At 32.8% G+C, this 15139-nt stretch overlaps 2 protein-coding genes across 2 annotated transcripts; one reads left to right on the plus strand and one right to left on the minus strand.

Moving 5' to 3' along the window:
• The first annotated feature begins 2997 nt into the window (after nucleotides 1–2997).
• LOC133294648 (plastidic glucose transporter 4-like) lies at nucleotides 2998–11329 on the plus strand. Its single transcript, XM_061493359.1, has 14 exons — nucleotides 2998–3194; nucleotides 3381–3641; nucleotides 4479–4593; nucleotides 4820–4887; nucleotides 5258–5390; nucleotides 5474–5573; nucleotides 5660–5772; nucleotides 6631–6724; nucleotides 7173–7326; nucleotides 7804–7950; nucleotides 8070–8143; nucleotides 9490–9578; nucleotides 9696–9810; nucleotides 10777–11329. Exons 2-14 carry the CDS (start codon nucleotides 3386–3388, stop codon nucleotides 10957–10959), a joined length of 1641 nt encoding a protein of 546 aa, XP_061349343.1. The 5' UTR covers nucleotides 2998–3194; nucleotides 3381–3385; the 3' UTR covers nucleotides 10960–11329.
• An 883-nt stretch (nucleotides 11330–12212) lies between these two features.
• LOC133294709 (uncharacterized) lies at nucleotides 12213–13747 on the minus strand. The gene is made up of 4 exons (XM_061493456.1): nucleotides 13616–13747; nucleotides 13381–13441; nucleotides 13106–13292; nucleotides 12213–12708 (listed from the first exon to the last, which is right to left on the minus strand). Exons 1-4 carry the CDS (start codon nucleotides 13727–13729, stop codon nucleotides 12666–12668), a joined length of 405 nt encoding a protein of 134 aa, XP_061349440.1. The 5' UTR covers nucleotides 13730–13747; the 3' UTR covers nucleotides 12213–12665.
• Between the last annotated feature and the right edge of the window lie 1392 nt (nucleotides 13748–15139).

Genomic DNA, 15139 nt, shown 5'->3' on the forward strand with positions numbered 1-15139 from the left:
TGATGTATTCAGAAGGTGTATGGTTCGATACATCATAAGAAATCACCTATGTGAGTGCAAAGGAGGGTTGCTTCTATGAGAATATCTATGCATATTCTCTAATGAACTCGTAGAACCAAGGGATGTCCAGGGCCACAACAGACACAACAATGTGGACCAACTTCGTTTAAGAAATGATTGTATGTTTTCTATTGTCTAGGTTTGCACCAAAGGTTGAGGGTTCAAAGCAGCGCATCCACCGATTGACCAAGTAAATTGGGTAGGTCAGGGAAGGTTCAAAGTGTAAAAACTATCTATTTTAATGCAATTGTTTCTCATTAAGCTATCGCACACTGCATAAATCATCATATGCAATTAGTCACGATGAGTGAACTTCTTATTCATGTGGGGGATTGTTAGAATTCTTATAGAAATCAAATGTTATGAATAAGAAGTTAAGTGTGAAGAAATGTGTTTTTTCTCTGTTGAACATATATAACTATTCACTGGTGAACAAACATGACTTTTCACTGCCAAACAGGCACGACTCTTCATTGTTAATAGGCACCATTCATCATGACCAAACATGGTTTATAAATATTGAAGGAAATCAGAAGAAATAAGTGAGTTTTTCTGATTTCTCTCATATATTGAAACTCTGCCATAATGGTTTTTGAAATATTTTGCACTCATTTGCATTCATTTTGTGCAGTGGTTCAAACGAAGGTTGTGTTCGTCGGCGCTGTTTGTTTTAGAATGCCATCAACAAACAGAGGTAATTCGTTTCTATCTTGAGAGATAATTGTCCACAAATCTTGGACGCCATAGAGAGGGCAAAATCATCTAAGGACACAATGTTTAACACTGAGCTCGAATTTTCCCTTGATGCATTTATATATTTTCGTATGGTACGCTTTAACTTTGTATTATTGCATGTTTCAATTTCTTCTGCGTATTTCATGGAGCTGTGTGTATTATTGAAGCAATTTCTCTAACACGGATTATCCCCTTTCAATTATTTTAACACCATTTTTTCCGACACAATTCACCTTCACCTTCGCTCACTGGATCCCTCTCCTCTCCTTGGGACCACGTAGGATTATGCTCTTACCCTTACAACTTAACTTTCCCAAATGCGCTTTTTATGTTTCATTGCCTTTAAGCATAAATAAGAATTGCATTCTCCAAATTAACTCACGAGTTACTGGTTAGTTACTCGAGTAACTAACGCGCACGGTGGTTACTCAAGTATAAGGTTTATATATTGAAGTAACTTGTCTAGTCAATGATCAAAATAGAGACAGATTGAGGTATAGTTTTGATTAAAGATTAAAAATTTTAAATAGTTAAAAAACAAGGACAAAATGTTAATATATTTTTTAATTAGGCATAAAAAGGGCAATCACCCCTTTAATTTATGTATTTTAATCAAGGGATTAATGTTTCTCATGTTATAGGATATAATTTTATCTCTTATATACATATAAAAGTGTGTGTGTTCCTTTTGAAAGAAGAGAAAGAAAAAGATAACATGGGCACCACACACTTTTATGTGTGTATAGGAAATAAAATTATATCTTACGACACGAGAAATATTAATCTCTTTAATTCAATATCATGTTAGTCCAATTCTAAGTGCCTGTTTGAGAATTCTTATTTTTAACTTCTCTTCTCTTCTTCTTATAAATAGAATTTAGCCAAACATGTTTTTATTAAGAGGTAGGATCCTTTGACACCAGTGTCAAATTTGAAATTTGACACCTCATCTGAGAGCCATTAGATCAAAAAGATCAATGATGTCACATGCTCACAAATCAGAGCCATTGATCTTTTTCAATCTAATGGCTCTCAGACGAGGTGTCAAATAATCCTACCTCTTTTATTAAAGTTGTTACATATAAAGAGTTTTTTAAATAAATAATAAAAGCAAAAGTAAAAAGCTCTAAAGAGGAATTTTTGTTAAGATATATATTAACTTTTTATAGTTGTTATATTTATTTTTAAATTTCATCCTTATTCTAATTTTGTATTTATCAATTTTACTCTTTATCCAAATAATTCATCCTAACAATAAATTATTTTATATTCTCTCTTTCAAAACCCTCGTAACAATGCATATAGTCATCAAACAACTTTTCACTTTATTTTTTAAGTTTTTTTTAATTTTAACTTAAAAGTGATTTTTAAATTAAAAAATGTGACAAACAGACTCTGGTTCCGATCATCAACCAAATTACAACCAAACAAAATGAGTCTAAATATAAAAAAGAAAAAGAAAATTACTATCATCTATGAAATAGAAAGTGGGTCATTTCATATTAAATAAAACGTAACATAGTTATACGAAGAAATCATAATCATATAAAAATAAATTTATGATAATAAATGAAAAGATAAAAAAATATTAAAATAAGTAATTATAAATTTTTTATCACTAGTTTATTTTTGGATGATTGTAATTTTTCGTTTTATTTAAATCGATTTTCCATATTGACATGTTAAAATGTGGGACCAATACATGTCACATAGCTGCAGCAGTCAAGGACATTGGCCAGCAGACACAGCAGCACCAACGTGCAGTGACGACATCTCCAACACAAACCTTTTTCCATAATCTAATCCCAAATTCCCACGTAAGAAATTCCTTTCTTTTTCTTTTCTTTTCAAAACCCCATTTTTTGTTCTATATTTATTGGATCTGGATCCTCTAATGTGAAAATTCACATGGTCATGTAATGTGAAGAATCATAACCACACAAAGATGAATCAATGGTAAAAAAGAAGGAGAGAGAAAAAATGATAAAATAAGTAGTTATGAAATCATAACCGTTCATTTACCTTTGTATGATTGTGATCTTCTCACATGACCATATCATGTTTTTTTGGCACATCAGAGAATCTATTTCCATATTTATTAGTTTCTTTTCTTTGCACAAAAATAAAACCGAAAAATATGCAATTTTTTTCTTAAGAAAAATAAAAATAAAAAACTTTACTAGCTTCGTCCTTGTTGTTGGTTTCACTTAGTAGCGGTCCTTTCGAAGTTCTCATCTTTCATCAGAAAACGTTAAGCATAGAAATAGAAAAAAAAAATAGAGCAAATCCCAATACAAAAAGTTGCATTTTTATTCAGAGAGAGCACCTAAACTATCAAAATTCCATCACCCCTTTTCTTAGTTTTTGGTTTCCTTCAGTTATTGTTACGCTTTTATAAGGTAATTAATCTGTTACTTCCTTTTCTTTCACACTTCAATCATATTTGATATTGTCCTAAATTCATTTGCATGGAAGCCATTCTCTCTCTCTCTCTTTTTTTTTTTTTTTTCTTATTGATGTTTTTTCTACATATTATTTATAAATTAAAGTATTTTGACTTTGTGGGGGTTGGAATTTTCAATCAGATAATATGCAGGCATCAACTTTTGCTGTTAAAGGAGCCACTTTTGGGGTTCATAAGCAAAGGGGCTTGGTGGGTTTTGGAGAGTTCAGAAATGGGAGTGTTCTGAAACCCAGAGGAGTATGCATGATCAGTAATTCTAATTCATGTGGCTTAAGGGTTGGTTCTGTTACTATGGAAAATGAGCTAACTAGTACGAGAGTTGGTTTTAGTGGCGTTTTTGGGTCCTCAGCTAAGCCCAGATCAGTCAGGGTTCAGGCTTCTGGTTTGTATGCTGTTGCTGATGGCTTTGATTTGTTCAGTTTATTTGCTATTCTGAAATTTATTGGACTGCATTTGCCAAAGATGTGTGACGTGCTTGAATCATGTGAATTTGCCAAATTTTTGTTTGCTTGATGTTGCCCTGTTTGACTTTCATGGAAAAATTGCTGATTTCATATTTAATTTTTTTGTTGTTTATCTGCAATGATGTTTTCTAGTTTGCCTTGTAGATACTGTGCTTGATTGTTGTTGTTGGCTTGATTCATGTAGATGGACCATATTTAATTTTGTGGCAAGGCCCTATTTAATCTTGTGGCAAAATGTGTAATGTGCTTGATTCATGTAGATGATACTCTGTTTGCTTGATGATGCCCAATATGAAAATCATTGACTGATTTTAGGACAATGCATATCATAATAAATGAAGTAATGACGCGCTACCTAATCATGGTTCATAATCGAGTTGATACGTGAATGGTTAATTTCAACCTGGTTAATTTAAAGAATAATGTTCTTTTGCAAAACTATGTCAAGAGTTCATACTATAGTATTCATCTTTTCTAATTGTGTTTTGTCTCTTGGTGGCTCTTAATGTCATCTCCAGAGTCCAGAGTATGTATGATATTAATATGCTTACATTGTGAAGTTGTATATGCAATGATTCTGAAAACACTGTTTTTAGTGCTGGAATTACCTTTTACAAGTCTTGTATTTGCAAACTCTCTGAACTTCTTTTCCAAGTTTCATCAGCTTACTGTATGAATCTGGGACTTCTAGCTATTTTATATTTTTATATGCTCTTATAATTGCTCATTGCAATGCAAGTGAAATCGAGTTGCAGATGGAGATATCGAGGATGTTGTTCCCACTATTCCTCAGGGCAAATCTTCCGGAACTGTTCTACCCTATGTTGGTGTTGCTTGCCTCGGAGCCATTTTATTTGGCTACCACCTTGGGTATGGATAGCCTCTTCATTTTAGTATGTGGTGTCAATTTACTATAATGCAGCATTACATTTTCTTTATTCTGTTATCTAAGCTATATGAATGATATGAGCCACTTCTAGATGTCTTAAGTTTTTAGCTGCAAGTCATGTATTGAGTCTTATGTAGAACTGTTACCATTTGTCGTTAAATAACATCGTTACGTTGGATAACTCTGACAATACCCTATTTGATTTAGGGTGGTAAATGGTGCACTTGAATACCTTGCTAAGGATCTTGGAATCACTGAAAATACTGTTGTACAAGGTACATGTTTTCTTAAAAATAGATATATAAAGTCGTAAATTACTTTAAATTTTTTTATTGATTTTACAGGCACTGAAAATTGTCGATATTTACAGAAGTACTGTCTGTTGTTATATTCACTCATGTTTTTACTTTATATTGCAAGGAAAAATTTCAGTATGCATGTCTGTCCATGTTAATGTTACTGTTACATAAACAGAAAAATGGCTGAGCTTTGTCAAAGAAAGTTTAAGTGAAATTTTTTGTTACTTTTGTTCTCGTCGAACCTGTGTTTACCTTTAACATTTGTTTCCAAAAGTTCTAGCTTCACTTTTATAAGCCCCGTCAATTTTTTTTCTCATGATTCTCATGAGTGTGAAATCATGAACAGGTTGGATTGTCAGCACGCTACTCGCTGGTGCCACTGTAGGTTCATTTACTGGTGGAGCATTGGCTGACAAATTTGGCAGAACTAGGACTTTTCAGTTAGATGCAATCCCTCTAACAATTGGAGCATTTCTTTGGTCTGTCAGTTGTTCTTGAGTACAAGGTTTGATCTTTTATATATTTTTGAAATCTGACATTTTAAACTATGATGTATTAACAGTGCTACAGCCCAGAGTGTTCAGACAATGATCATTGGCCGTTTGCTTGCTGGTATAGGAATTGGTGTTACATCTGCTATTGTACCACTATACATCTCCGAGGTGGTGACTTAATAAGTTTTTCTAATCTTTGTGATCATGTTTACATATTTTGTGTGAATCATGAGGTGACTCCTTCTAATGCGCAGATTTCACCAACCGAAATTCGTGGTGCACTCGGATCTGTTAATCAACTTTTTATATGTATTGGGATTCTTTTAGCGCTGGTGGTTGGGCTGCCTCTGGCAGGAAACCCTATATGGTATTGAGTTGTTTCACCTTTCCACTTTTTTTATTACTACATTCATTGTAAACGATTTGAAACTAAAAAAATCCTTACTTCTATTACTCATATTTCATGTGAAAGAAAGTGGAGATATTTGTTTTTGTTGTGAATGGGAAATAGATGATATCACAGAAGAAAACGTGCTCCTAGAGGAGAATTTTGCTAGTGGATGGCCATATCTATATCCAAAGTATTTCTCAATATGAATTGATGTTAAGGTCATAATTGTGCACTAAAAATGGATAATTATTTTTGAATATATTGATTTCTTTAGCTCAGAAATATGACTACAGATATCCTATTCATAGTTGCATGTTTTAATCTTCTCATCATTATTGACACGAAGGAATAGGAGAAATTAGGGTTGTGAACTTATACTTTTGGATAAATATGCAGTTGCAAATTCATAACTTGGATATTGAAATTCTGCAACTATGGTGAAGGATAAATTGAACTATTCAACTGGTAATATCCAGATTTGATGTAATACAATATGATATTAAATCCTTTTTTTTTTCTTACCTTAGGACCTTCTTTTGTCAATATTTGAAATTGATACTTAATATTTTTCCACATTACAGTAGTCATATCTCGTTTTTACAGCCAATATATCTGGATTCACTGGAAAGTTCTACTTCTCTGCACACTTTTTCTTTTATCTTTTGAAAATAACTCTTCCAGGCTTATGTGATTTTGTGTTAGTTTCAAGTTAATACTAAAATCTTGATTTAGTGTCTTACATGGTTTTAATCTTGTTTTCTTCTTTTATGATCCAGAATCCTTTGTTGGTCAGTTTTCTGCATCTTCTAGTTTCAATTTTCTTGATTTTATCAGGTGGCGAACAATGTTTGGCATTGCAGTAGTTCCATCTGTTCTGTTAGCACTAGGAATGGGAATTTCTCCAGAAAGTCCCCGATGGCTTTTTCAGGTTGTCCTGCAATACTGTGATATCTTTTGTTCTGGAAGCAATAAGTTCATATTACCACTAAACCATTGGGGAAAAAAAATTCTTTCAAACCCATCAATGGCTTTTTGTCAAATATTCATCTCATGAACCTAACCATTGCAAGTCATTGTCATATATGGTGACAACTTTGCAAGCTAAACTATAAGCTTATTTGAAGACTGTAAGTAAAGCACATTAAAATAGAGCTTATATTATGTTTTAAATATGATAAAGACACTATCAATTTTCTTTAATGCTTAAACTGGGTGGAAATTGCAAGAGTCATGATGCTTATATTTCGTAATTTAATCCAACAGACCAAACATATTATAAATATATGATGTCTTATATTTTATGTGTATCTGTTAAGAGTTTAATACAATAATTTTATCTTCGGTTTTCTGAGAAAATTCCATTTATTATTTTACAGCAAGGAAAAATCTCTGAAGCTGAAAAGGCTATTAAAACACTGTATGGAAAAGAAAGAGTTGCTGCGGTTATGCATGATTTAAGAACAGCAAGTCAAGGTTCTTCTGAACCTGAAGCCGGTTGGTTTGATCTGTTTAGTAGCCGATATTGGAAAGGTATTGCATTCTCAGTTCAGACAAATTCTAGCTGATAGCACTGACCTGCATCTTTTTTTGTTTAAAGGTTTATTTTTCTTTTTGTAATAATTTCTTTGATTGAAGGGTGTTGTGTATAGGAGGTCTGATCTAACTACCATAAACATTGTGATAATTTTATCTTGAATGATGATTCATGAAAGTCAATTCTCTTGTTTCAACCTAAAACCCAATCCATTGTCAGATTTGATAAACCATGAGAATGCCTTTTACGTTTGATTTCTTTGAGGCATTTCTTTTATACCTGATATATTTGTTTGAAGATTTATATCTTAATGATTATATTATCATGGTTTATGTTTTAATTTCACTTCCCAACTTCCTTTTTAATTTACTATAGCATTGGTTTATAAAAAAAAAAAAAATTTACTATAGCATTGATTAATGCTTTCTTATATGAAATGGTGTAGCACTTTTTTGAAGCATGTCTTGTTGCAGTTGTTAGTGTTGGGGCAGCACTTTTCTTGTTCCAGCAGTTGGCTGGAATAAATGCTGTGGTATATTATTCAACTGCCGTGTTCCGCAGTGCTGGAATTGCTTCCGATGTTGCAGCAAGTGCCCTGGTTGGTGCATCAAATGTTTTTGGTTAGTATTATTTAATCTTAAAAATGGTTAGTGTGCATTCAACCAAAACAGATCAATGTTTATTGTGCAACATGCACAAACATGATATTGTTTCTGAGTGATGTTTTCTTTTGTTACAGGAACTGCTGTTGCTTCCTCCTTGATGGACAGACAAGGAAGGAAAAGTCTCCTTATCATAAGCTTTAGTGGGATGGTAATAGTTATTTCCAGCACACATCTGTTTTAGGTCTAAAGCAGAAAAATGTGAGATATTGCATGATAGATTAATGATATGACTGAAACATCACAAGTTTAAATGTAAATATTGATTTTTCTGGGCCCAATGCTTTGCCTGGCTAAACTTATCCAAAGTGAAAGAAAAATGTCTTGCACTAATGTAGTGACACAATGCATGTTTGGTTAATGTGTCCGAATATACTTTTACACTTCAAATGTAATTTTGGACACAAAAGAATTTTGTCAATTTAGAAACCATCTCCTTTCAGCCTTCAACTCAGCTACGATACTCAAAAGGTCCACATGGCAAAATATGAATGTAAAGTAGTACTGACAAATCAGTACTCCCATAATACTAGAAATGCTTGTACAGAAAAATAAATGTATTCAACCTGCTAGAGTATGCTGATTTGATTTTTCTTACATGAATATTCTTTCCCTTGTTCTCTGTACTACTTTTGTAGTTGTAGCTTTAGATTTTATTGATTGAGTGCAATTTGCAAAATGCAAGTACCATTTCTTGTCATGCTGGTAAGGCATGCTGATTCTATTGGGTTTATTACTTACAAGGGTGAATGAAGATATTCCAATGCTAGTCAGAAATGGTGCTTTGAACGATTTTATACCCATCTGGGCAGTACTTGGGAATGGAAGGGTTTGTACATGCTACTATGCTATATTAAAAATGGTAAAGATGATAAGGAGGTTATGCAAGACAATTTTGAGAAGTCTAAACAAGGGGTCAAACTTCTTCTTTTCCACTTCTCTCACTCCCCTTTTGTTGTGAATGCTTATATTTTATTTTACTCTCACAGAAGAAAGGTTACTTTCAACCATTATGATGTTTAATTTCATTTTATGCTTGCATGTTAGAAGTATAATTTGGTTGGTAGTTATCGATTTAATCTGTCTTTTTCAGTGAGATGCTTAAATGTAACCAAAATACTTTTGTTATGAATCTAACTAATTTAAAGCCCTATCCTCCTGGATGAGGTGATGACTTTGTATGTATATTTTGGAAATGGATCCTCTTATGTGAAAAAAAAAAACATGACATGGTCATGTGGGAAGATCACAACCATACAAAGATGAATCAACGATTATGATTTTGTAACTACCAATTCCAATATTTTTTCTCTCTCATCCTTTATTACCATTGATCCACATTTGTATGGTTATGATTCTCCACATGACCATGTCATGTTTTTTTTCACATGAGAGGATTCAGATCCGTATATTTTTATTTGGTGCAGTGAAACCAAATCATCCCAAAGCATTTTTTATTTATATAATTGACAGGCTTTTTGTTTATGTCTTTACCAGGCTGCTTCTATGTTGCTTCTTTCTCTGTCCTTTACTTGGAAGGTCCTTGCACCATACTCTGGCACCCTTGCAGTCCTTGGGACTGTTCTGTAAGTTATTTAATTTTGTCAATAATAGTGATTTCATTCGCTGAAAAGTCTTAAACTTCAATGAACTTCTAAACTTTGCATTTCTATTGACTCTTGTGATCTATGAATTTTAACCAGCTATGTCCTATCCTTCTCTCTTGGTGCTGGTCCTGTGCCTGCCCTTCTTCTACCGGAGATATTTGCTTCTAGAATTAGAGCAAAAGCAGTTTCTTTGTCATTAGGCACACATTGGGTGAGTGACTTTATGGAATCTAATATTTGACCTGTAACTAATTTCTTTATCTTGCCATAATTTTGAAATTCTACTGCTTAGAGACTGAAACTGTAAAGAACCTTGGGATACACCACCCCAAAAGCTAGCTCAAAGGGTGAGAGTGCCCAAGGCCTTATAAAGGCCACATTAGTTGCCCACACAATCAATGTGGGACTATATATCTCAACACGCCCCCTCACACGAAAGCCCATTGGGCTTGAAGAGTGGACAATGCAACAGGCCCAGCCTACCTGTGCTAAGAAACGCCACAAGAGAAAGTGGGGGGCGGCGAGGCTCTGATACCATGTAAAGAACCTTGGGATACACCACCCCAAAAGCTAGCTCAAAGGGTGAGAGTGCCCAAGGCCTTATAAAGGCCACATTAGTGAAACAAACTAAAATCTTGGTAGTTTTTACTAGTAGTTTCTTTTGAGCTTACCAAAATCCCAATTTACTGTTCTTAAAGACAAATATAAAAGAAAAGAAGTACCTTGAGCCGCCATATCTAGCTCAGCCACACAGTTGTGCTTTGGTGAGCACATATTGATTTTTTAAAGATGAAGTTTATACTTACAACTTGTTTTCCCCTTATAATCTCTTGTAACCATTTTTGTTGTCGTTAGATCAAAATTAAATCACTGATAATAAAATAGTATCAACTGAGAGCTGGTTGATTTGATTTTAGTCTAACAATAACAAAAATAGTTGTAAGAGGTCAAAACTAAAAAGATATTGTAAGTATAACCTACCTCTTTTCTGAATACTATAATTGAAGAAACTTTCCTAACAAAATAGCTTCACGAGGAGTTCCTCACCCAACATTCTGCTTCAGAAGTTCCTTGGATCTCTTGTCTATAAATGATTTATGCTAAATTAAGTTTTTCATAAATATTATGTCATCAATGAAACTATTATTTATTTATTTATTCATTTTGCTCTTATCAGATCTCCAACTTCGTCATCGGCCTGTATTTCTTGAGTGTTGTAAACAAGTTTGGTATCAGCTCCGTATACTTGGGGTTCTCAGCTGTCTGTGTTCTTGCTGTTTTGTACATAGCTGGTAATGTTGTGGAAACAAAGGGTCGATCATTGGAGGAAATAGAACGTGCTCTTAGCCCTTCAACTTAAAAATCTTCCAGAAATGAATGTGATCATAATTCCAATGCTACTCAGAACTGTTTTGCCTTTGTAACATTGCAAGAGTGATAACCGGGCTAACTTGTTTAGTGTACCCAAATTTTGCTTGTGTGCAAATATGGGAACATGGTGTGAGCTTTGGTCAAGCATCTGTATTCAATATCATCTTTTCCAACTGACAGTTTTTGTCACAATGTATGTTTGTTAGATATCAGCACAAGAACATTCTCCCTTCAATTGTTTTGAATAACTTGGACGTCTTATTTTCAAATTTGAGAATGACAATTTTCTCAACCTTTGATGTAATAAACATGTAGAATTGACAAGTTTCTGGAAGGAAAAAACAATAATATTGGATTTTTATGAGTGAAAATAATAGACGAATGAATGGTATCACTGCATAGGTGCAGCTCCAAAGGCAATCGAAAAGATAAGACTATGAACAATCGACTTTCATTTTTATTCTCGCAAGTTATGAAAAAGATAAGACTATAAACAATCGACTCTCATTCTTAAGGGCCGTTTGGATAAGTTTTTTTTTTTTCAAAAGCTGCTTTTTTTCAAGAAAAAAAATCACTTTTCATTTTTAGTTTGTTTAGATATCTGCATTAAAAAAAAAAACATAAGTCACAAAAATTGTTAAAAATATACTTTTTTCAGAAGTTAAAAATTTTAACTTCTAAAAAAAACAGAAGTCAACAGTCAAATATATTTTTCAAAAATTAAATATTTTTTAAAAAATATAAATAGTTTTAACTTTTATAAAAAACAATTCTAAAATAAATAAATAAAGATAAAAGTTATTTTTTTTAAGAAGTGTAAACAAACGGGCTCTTATTCTCGCAAGTCATGAAGCACCGGGATTTGTCTTTTGCACTCTATATAACTATACTTGACTTTTGTATGGTATGGAACTGAATGAAATAACTGCAATATGATACGGATATCTCTTTCTTTGGGTTACCAAATAGCTAATTATAATAGCGTGGCTAAAATATAGCCATGAAGGTGTTCACAGTTTGTTGTCTTCCTTTAGGATTTATCAGAACGTCTCTGGACCATAACTGTCATAGAACTATGCTCCTACATAACATGTAGTCACTTGTGCATAGTTGTGACTTCAATAATTTTTCAGTTGTATTTTGTATTGTATAAGATATCACTACAATCATCCGTAAAGTGGACACATAAAAATTGATTAGCAAAGAGCCGAAGAGGGTCCTCAGCTGTATAAACTTGGTACTGAGCAACATTCAGCAAAACATTTATGCGTCCAAATTTCTTGCACTCAACTTGTAACATGTATAGTGTCCAGGTTGGGGAATGATCTCAACTAGAACAAAAATTCTAACCTTTGTTTTTCATGTCTAAAAATCAAATAATTTGTTTGATGGTTACATTGTTGATAATGCTAATATTAAACAAATAGAACTCTATGGTGTAATTAGCTCATTGCCTATCATCTTATACTTGCTATAATAACCAGGGCAGGGTTACTGATGACCATGACGATACATGTCAACTTTTAAGCCCCAAAACATGAATAACTGATGTTCCCTTATTATGTACTGCATGTGCAAGTACAAAAACAACGACTTGAGCACTTCCAGGGTTATCTTCAAAGTTCAAACAATACCCATTTTCAAAACATTTTGATGAAATTTCATAGATTCCTCACTGCATTTCCATGGTGATATCTACATGTTGGACTTCCTCTCCCACCTCTCCTTGGTGTCAAGCCTACAAAAGTTGTTAATAACAGACAGATCAAAAGATTGTAAACTGCACACATGGAACATAACAAATAACCATATATATACATGTGAATAAACTAGAACTACAATACTATAAACACAATCAGTGATGTGTGCGGTTAATATTGGGATTTCTAATTCAATTAAGTCTCAAGCAGTGATAAAGCTGCTCCTTTATGACTTCAAAATCACAAGTTTAAATTCGAGAAATAACCTTTTTACAAATATGCAAGGGTAAGACGGCCTACAAAGATTGTCCTCATTCCTTACCTTCGCTAACCGGGATTTAATGGGGAGTGGGGAGTGATTCTGATTCAATTAATGAAAGAAACTAAACCACTGCTAAATAAGGTCCATTAACCAAAGTGGAGCTAGAGTTATACCCCCAATGCAATTTTTGCTTCTTTGGTGCAGAAAGCACAGATACACCATCCTTTGAGTCTTCATTTCCTGTATCAAAGCCTTCACAATCATTCCAGAGGCTTGGTTCTTTGTTATCAACTATTAAACCTTGACCTCCATTTTTTTGGCTTGATAGGTCATTGCCTTGTGATTTTTTGTTGGCCCCATCTGCAGAACCATAAAGTTGAGGAGACATGTGATAGAATTCATAATAAATTTTCATTTTTTTTTTCATTACATAGAAAAAAAAAAGAACCTTTGGATTTTGTAATAAATTTTGATTTTGACTTTAGTTGTAAGCGCTTCTTGTGAAGTTCCTATAACAGTTAAATGTTTCAGACAATGTTAGCAGGGAACAACATTGAACAAACATAGTAAAACAATACCCAGGTCCCAGAAAGTTGGGAAAATCTCAAAATTTAAAAAAAGAAAAATGGGAAAAATCTCAAAAACCCTGAAAATTGAATTGAATTTAATTGAAGAGTACCCACTTGAAACTTCGAAAGCTGGTCTTTGGTGACACCTTTGGCTTTGAAATTGGGTCGTAGGCACGGTGTCGATGCGATTGCTTCTTCTCTTCTACGCTCTTCTTCTTCCTCTTCCATCTTGTCTTTCGTCTTCGTCTTCCGCTAAGGTTTTTTTTATGGGTTTTACAAGACTTACGTCACAGAAAAAAAAATGATCGTGTCATTTTTTTTTTGCGGGCCCCACAATGTTGTGTGTAGTAAATTTTTTGTAGTCATGTTAAATGATAGATAATAAATTTTTTTTTATTCACCATGTTATGTTTTTTTGGGGGGTTCCATGATTTCTAGTTAATTAACTTTTATTTAAAATATTTTTGAAGAGGATAAGGAGAATTCTGTGGTTTCAGAGGATTGAGAATCATTTGTGTCTTGAGGTTCTGTTTGGGTTATGGCAAACTGTTCTTTGAGATCTACAGTCTCAAAAGTTTTTTTTTGAAGAACTGGGATTATTCATATGGTCTGTAGAGTCTGAAGACAATGAAGGAGTTGTTTCCATTCTAGTTCTAGATGAATGTTTTCTAGAAGTAGAATGTGGTTTTTCTCTTTCTCTACTTTCTCTTTCTCTTCTAGGCTTTTGATCATAAGGCTGACTGGTTGGAAAAGTCCAAAGTTTTGAAAGATGAGGGTTGGTCCAGAATTCTGATGATTTTTGGAAGGGAGAATAATAATTTGGCATAGGAGATGATAAAAAGGGGTTATAACTTTCTGCTGGTTTCGGCTTTTGTTAGGATCAGATGTTTTGTTCAATATATCCTATCCCTAAACATATTAGAACGATAATAGATATTTTTTATATTTTCAATAATTTTTTTGATGATTCCTGTTTTGATTTTCTTTTAGTGTATTTTAATTTATTTATTTTAAATTTAAAGTAATTTATAACATTTTTTAATATGAAAAATAGAACTTTATTTGTTTTGAAAATCTTAAATAACAAAATCATAAAAAAAAATGTAAATTTTTTTTTTGTTTGGATTCATTTATTAATTTATCAAGTATTCAATTAATCTGCTTCGAACTCAGCTGGATCGGTATATGGAGTTAGTAAATATTTTATCAGTTGAATTAATAATTATTGATACTATGTAATACCTTTTTTTGGATATGTTAAGATTACTTTGCTTAACATAATCAACCTGTAATCAGATTATAGATATGAGAAATTTAATCATGCTTAAAACAACATGAAAATCAGGAAACAAAATTTTATTAAGACAAATTTTAATGAAAAATAATATTAAAAAGTAAAATAAAATTTTCAGAAGTTTAAATGAAGTTAGATACAGTATCTAACTCGAGTTAAAGAAAATCTGCAACCTCTTTGAAGATTTTCGAAAGGAATTATATATCATCCATCAATAAAATTTTCGTATTCATAAACGGGATTTAAACTCATACCTTATAAGATATGAACCAAACTCTTAAGCCAATTATGTTTATTTTTGTTGGTTTAACCAATTTTTTTCAAGTATAGTTTCATCAATGCCG

The sequence above is a fragment of the Gastrolobium bilobum genome, unplaced genomic scaffold (genome assembly GCF_033153095.1).
Source record: "Gastrolobium bilobum isolate Gb01-03AN ecotype WA unplaced genomic scaffold, APGP_CSIRO_Gbil_v1 utg27444, whole genome shotgun sequence".
Classification (NCBI taxonomy): domain Eukaryota; kingdom Viridiplantae; phylum Streptophyta; class Magnoliopsida; order Fabales; family Fabaceae; genus Gastrolobium; species Gastrolobium bilobum.

Coding starts and splice junctions, on each gene's coding strand:
- LOC133294648 (XM_061493359.1), top strand. CDS start 3,386: ATGCAGGCATCAACTTTTGCTGTTAAAGGAGCCACTTTTGGGGTTCAT. Junction 5,773..6,630: donor CTGGCAGGAAACCCTATATG/GTATTGAGTTGT, acceptor TGATTTTATCAG/GTGGCGAACAATGTTTGGCA. Junction 7,951..8,069: donor TGGTGCATCAAATGTTTTTG/GTTAGTATTATT, acceptor CTTTTGTTACAG/GAACTGCTGTTGCTTCCTCC.
- LOC133294709 (XM_061493456.1), bottom strand. CDS start 13,729: ATGGAAGAGGAAGAAGAAGAGCGTAGAAGAGAAGAAGCAATCGCATCG. Junction 13,293..13,380: donor ATTTATTACAAAATCCAAAG/GTTCTTTTTTTT, acceptor ATGGTTCTGCAG/ATGGGGCCAACAAAAAATCA. Junction 12,709..13,105: donor AAGCAAAAATTGCATTGGGG/GTATAACTCTAG, acceptor CAACTTTTGTAG/GCTTGACACCAAGGAGAGGT.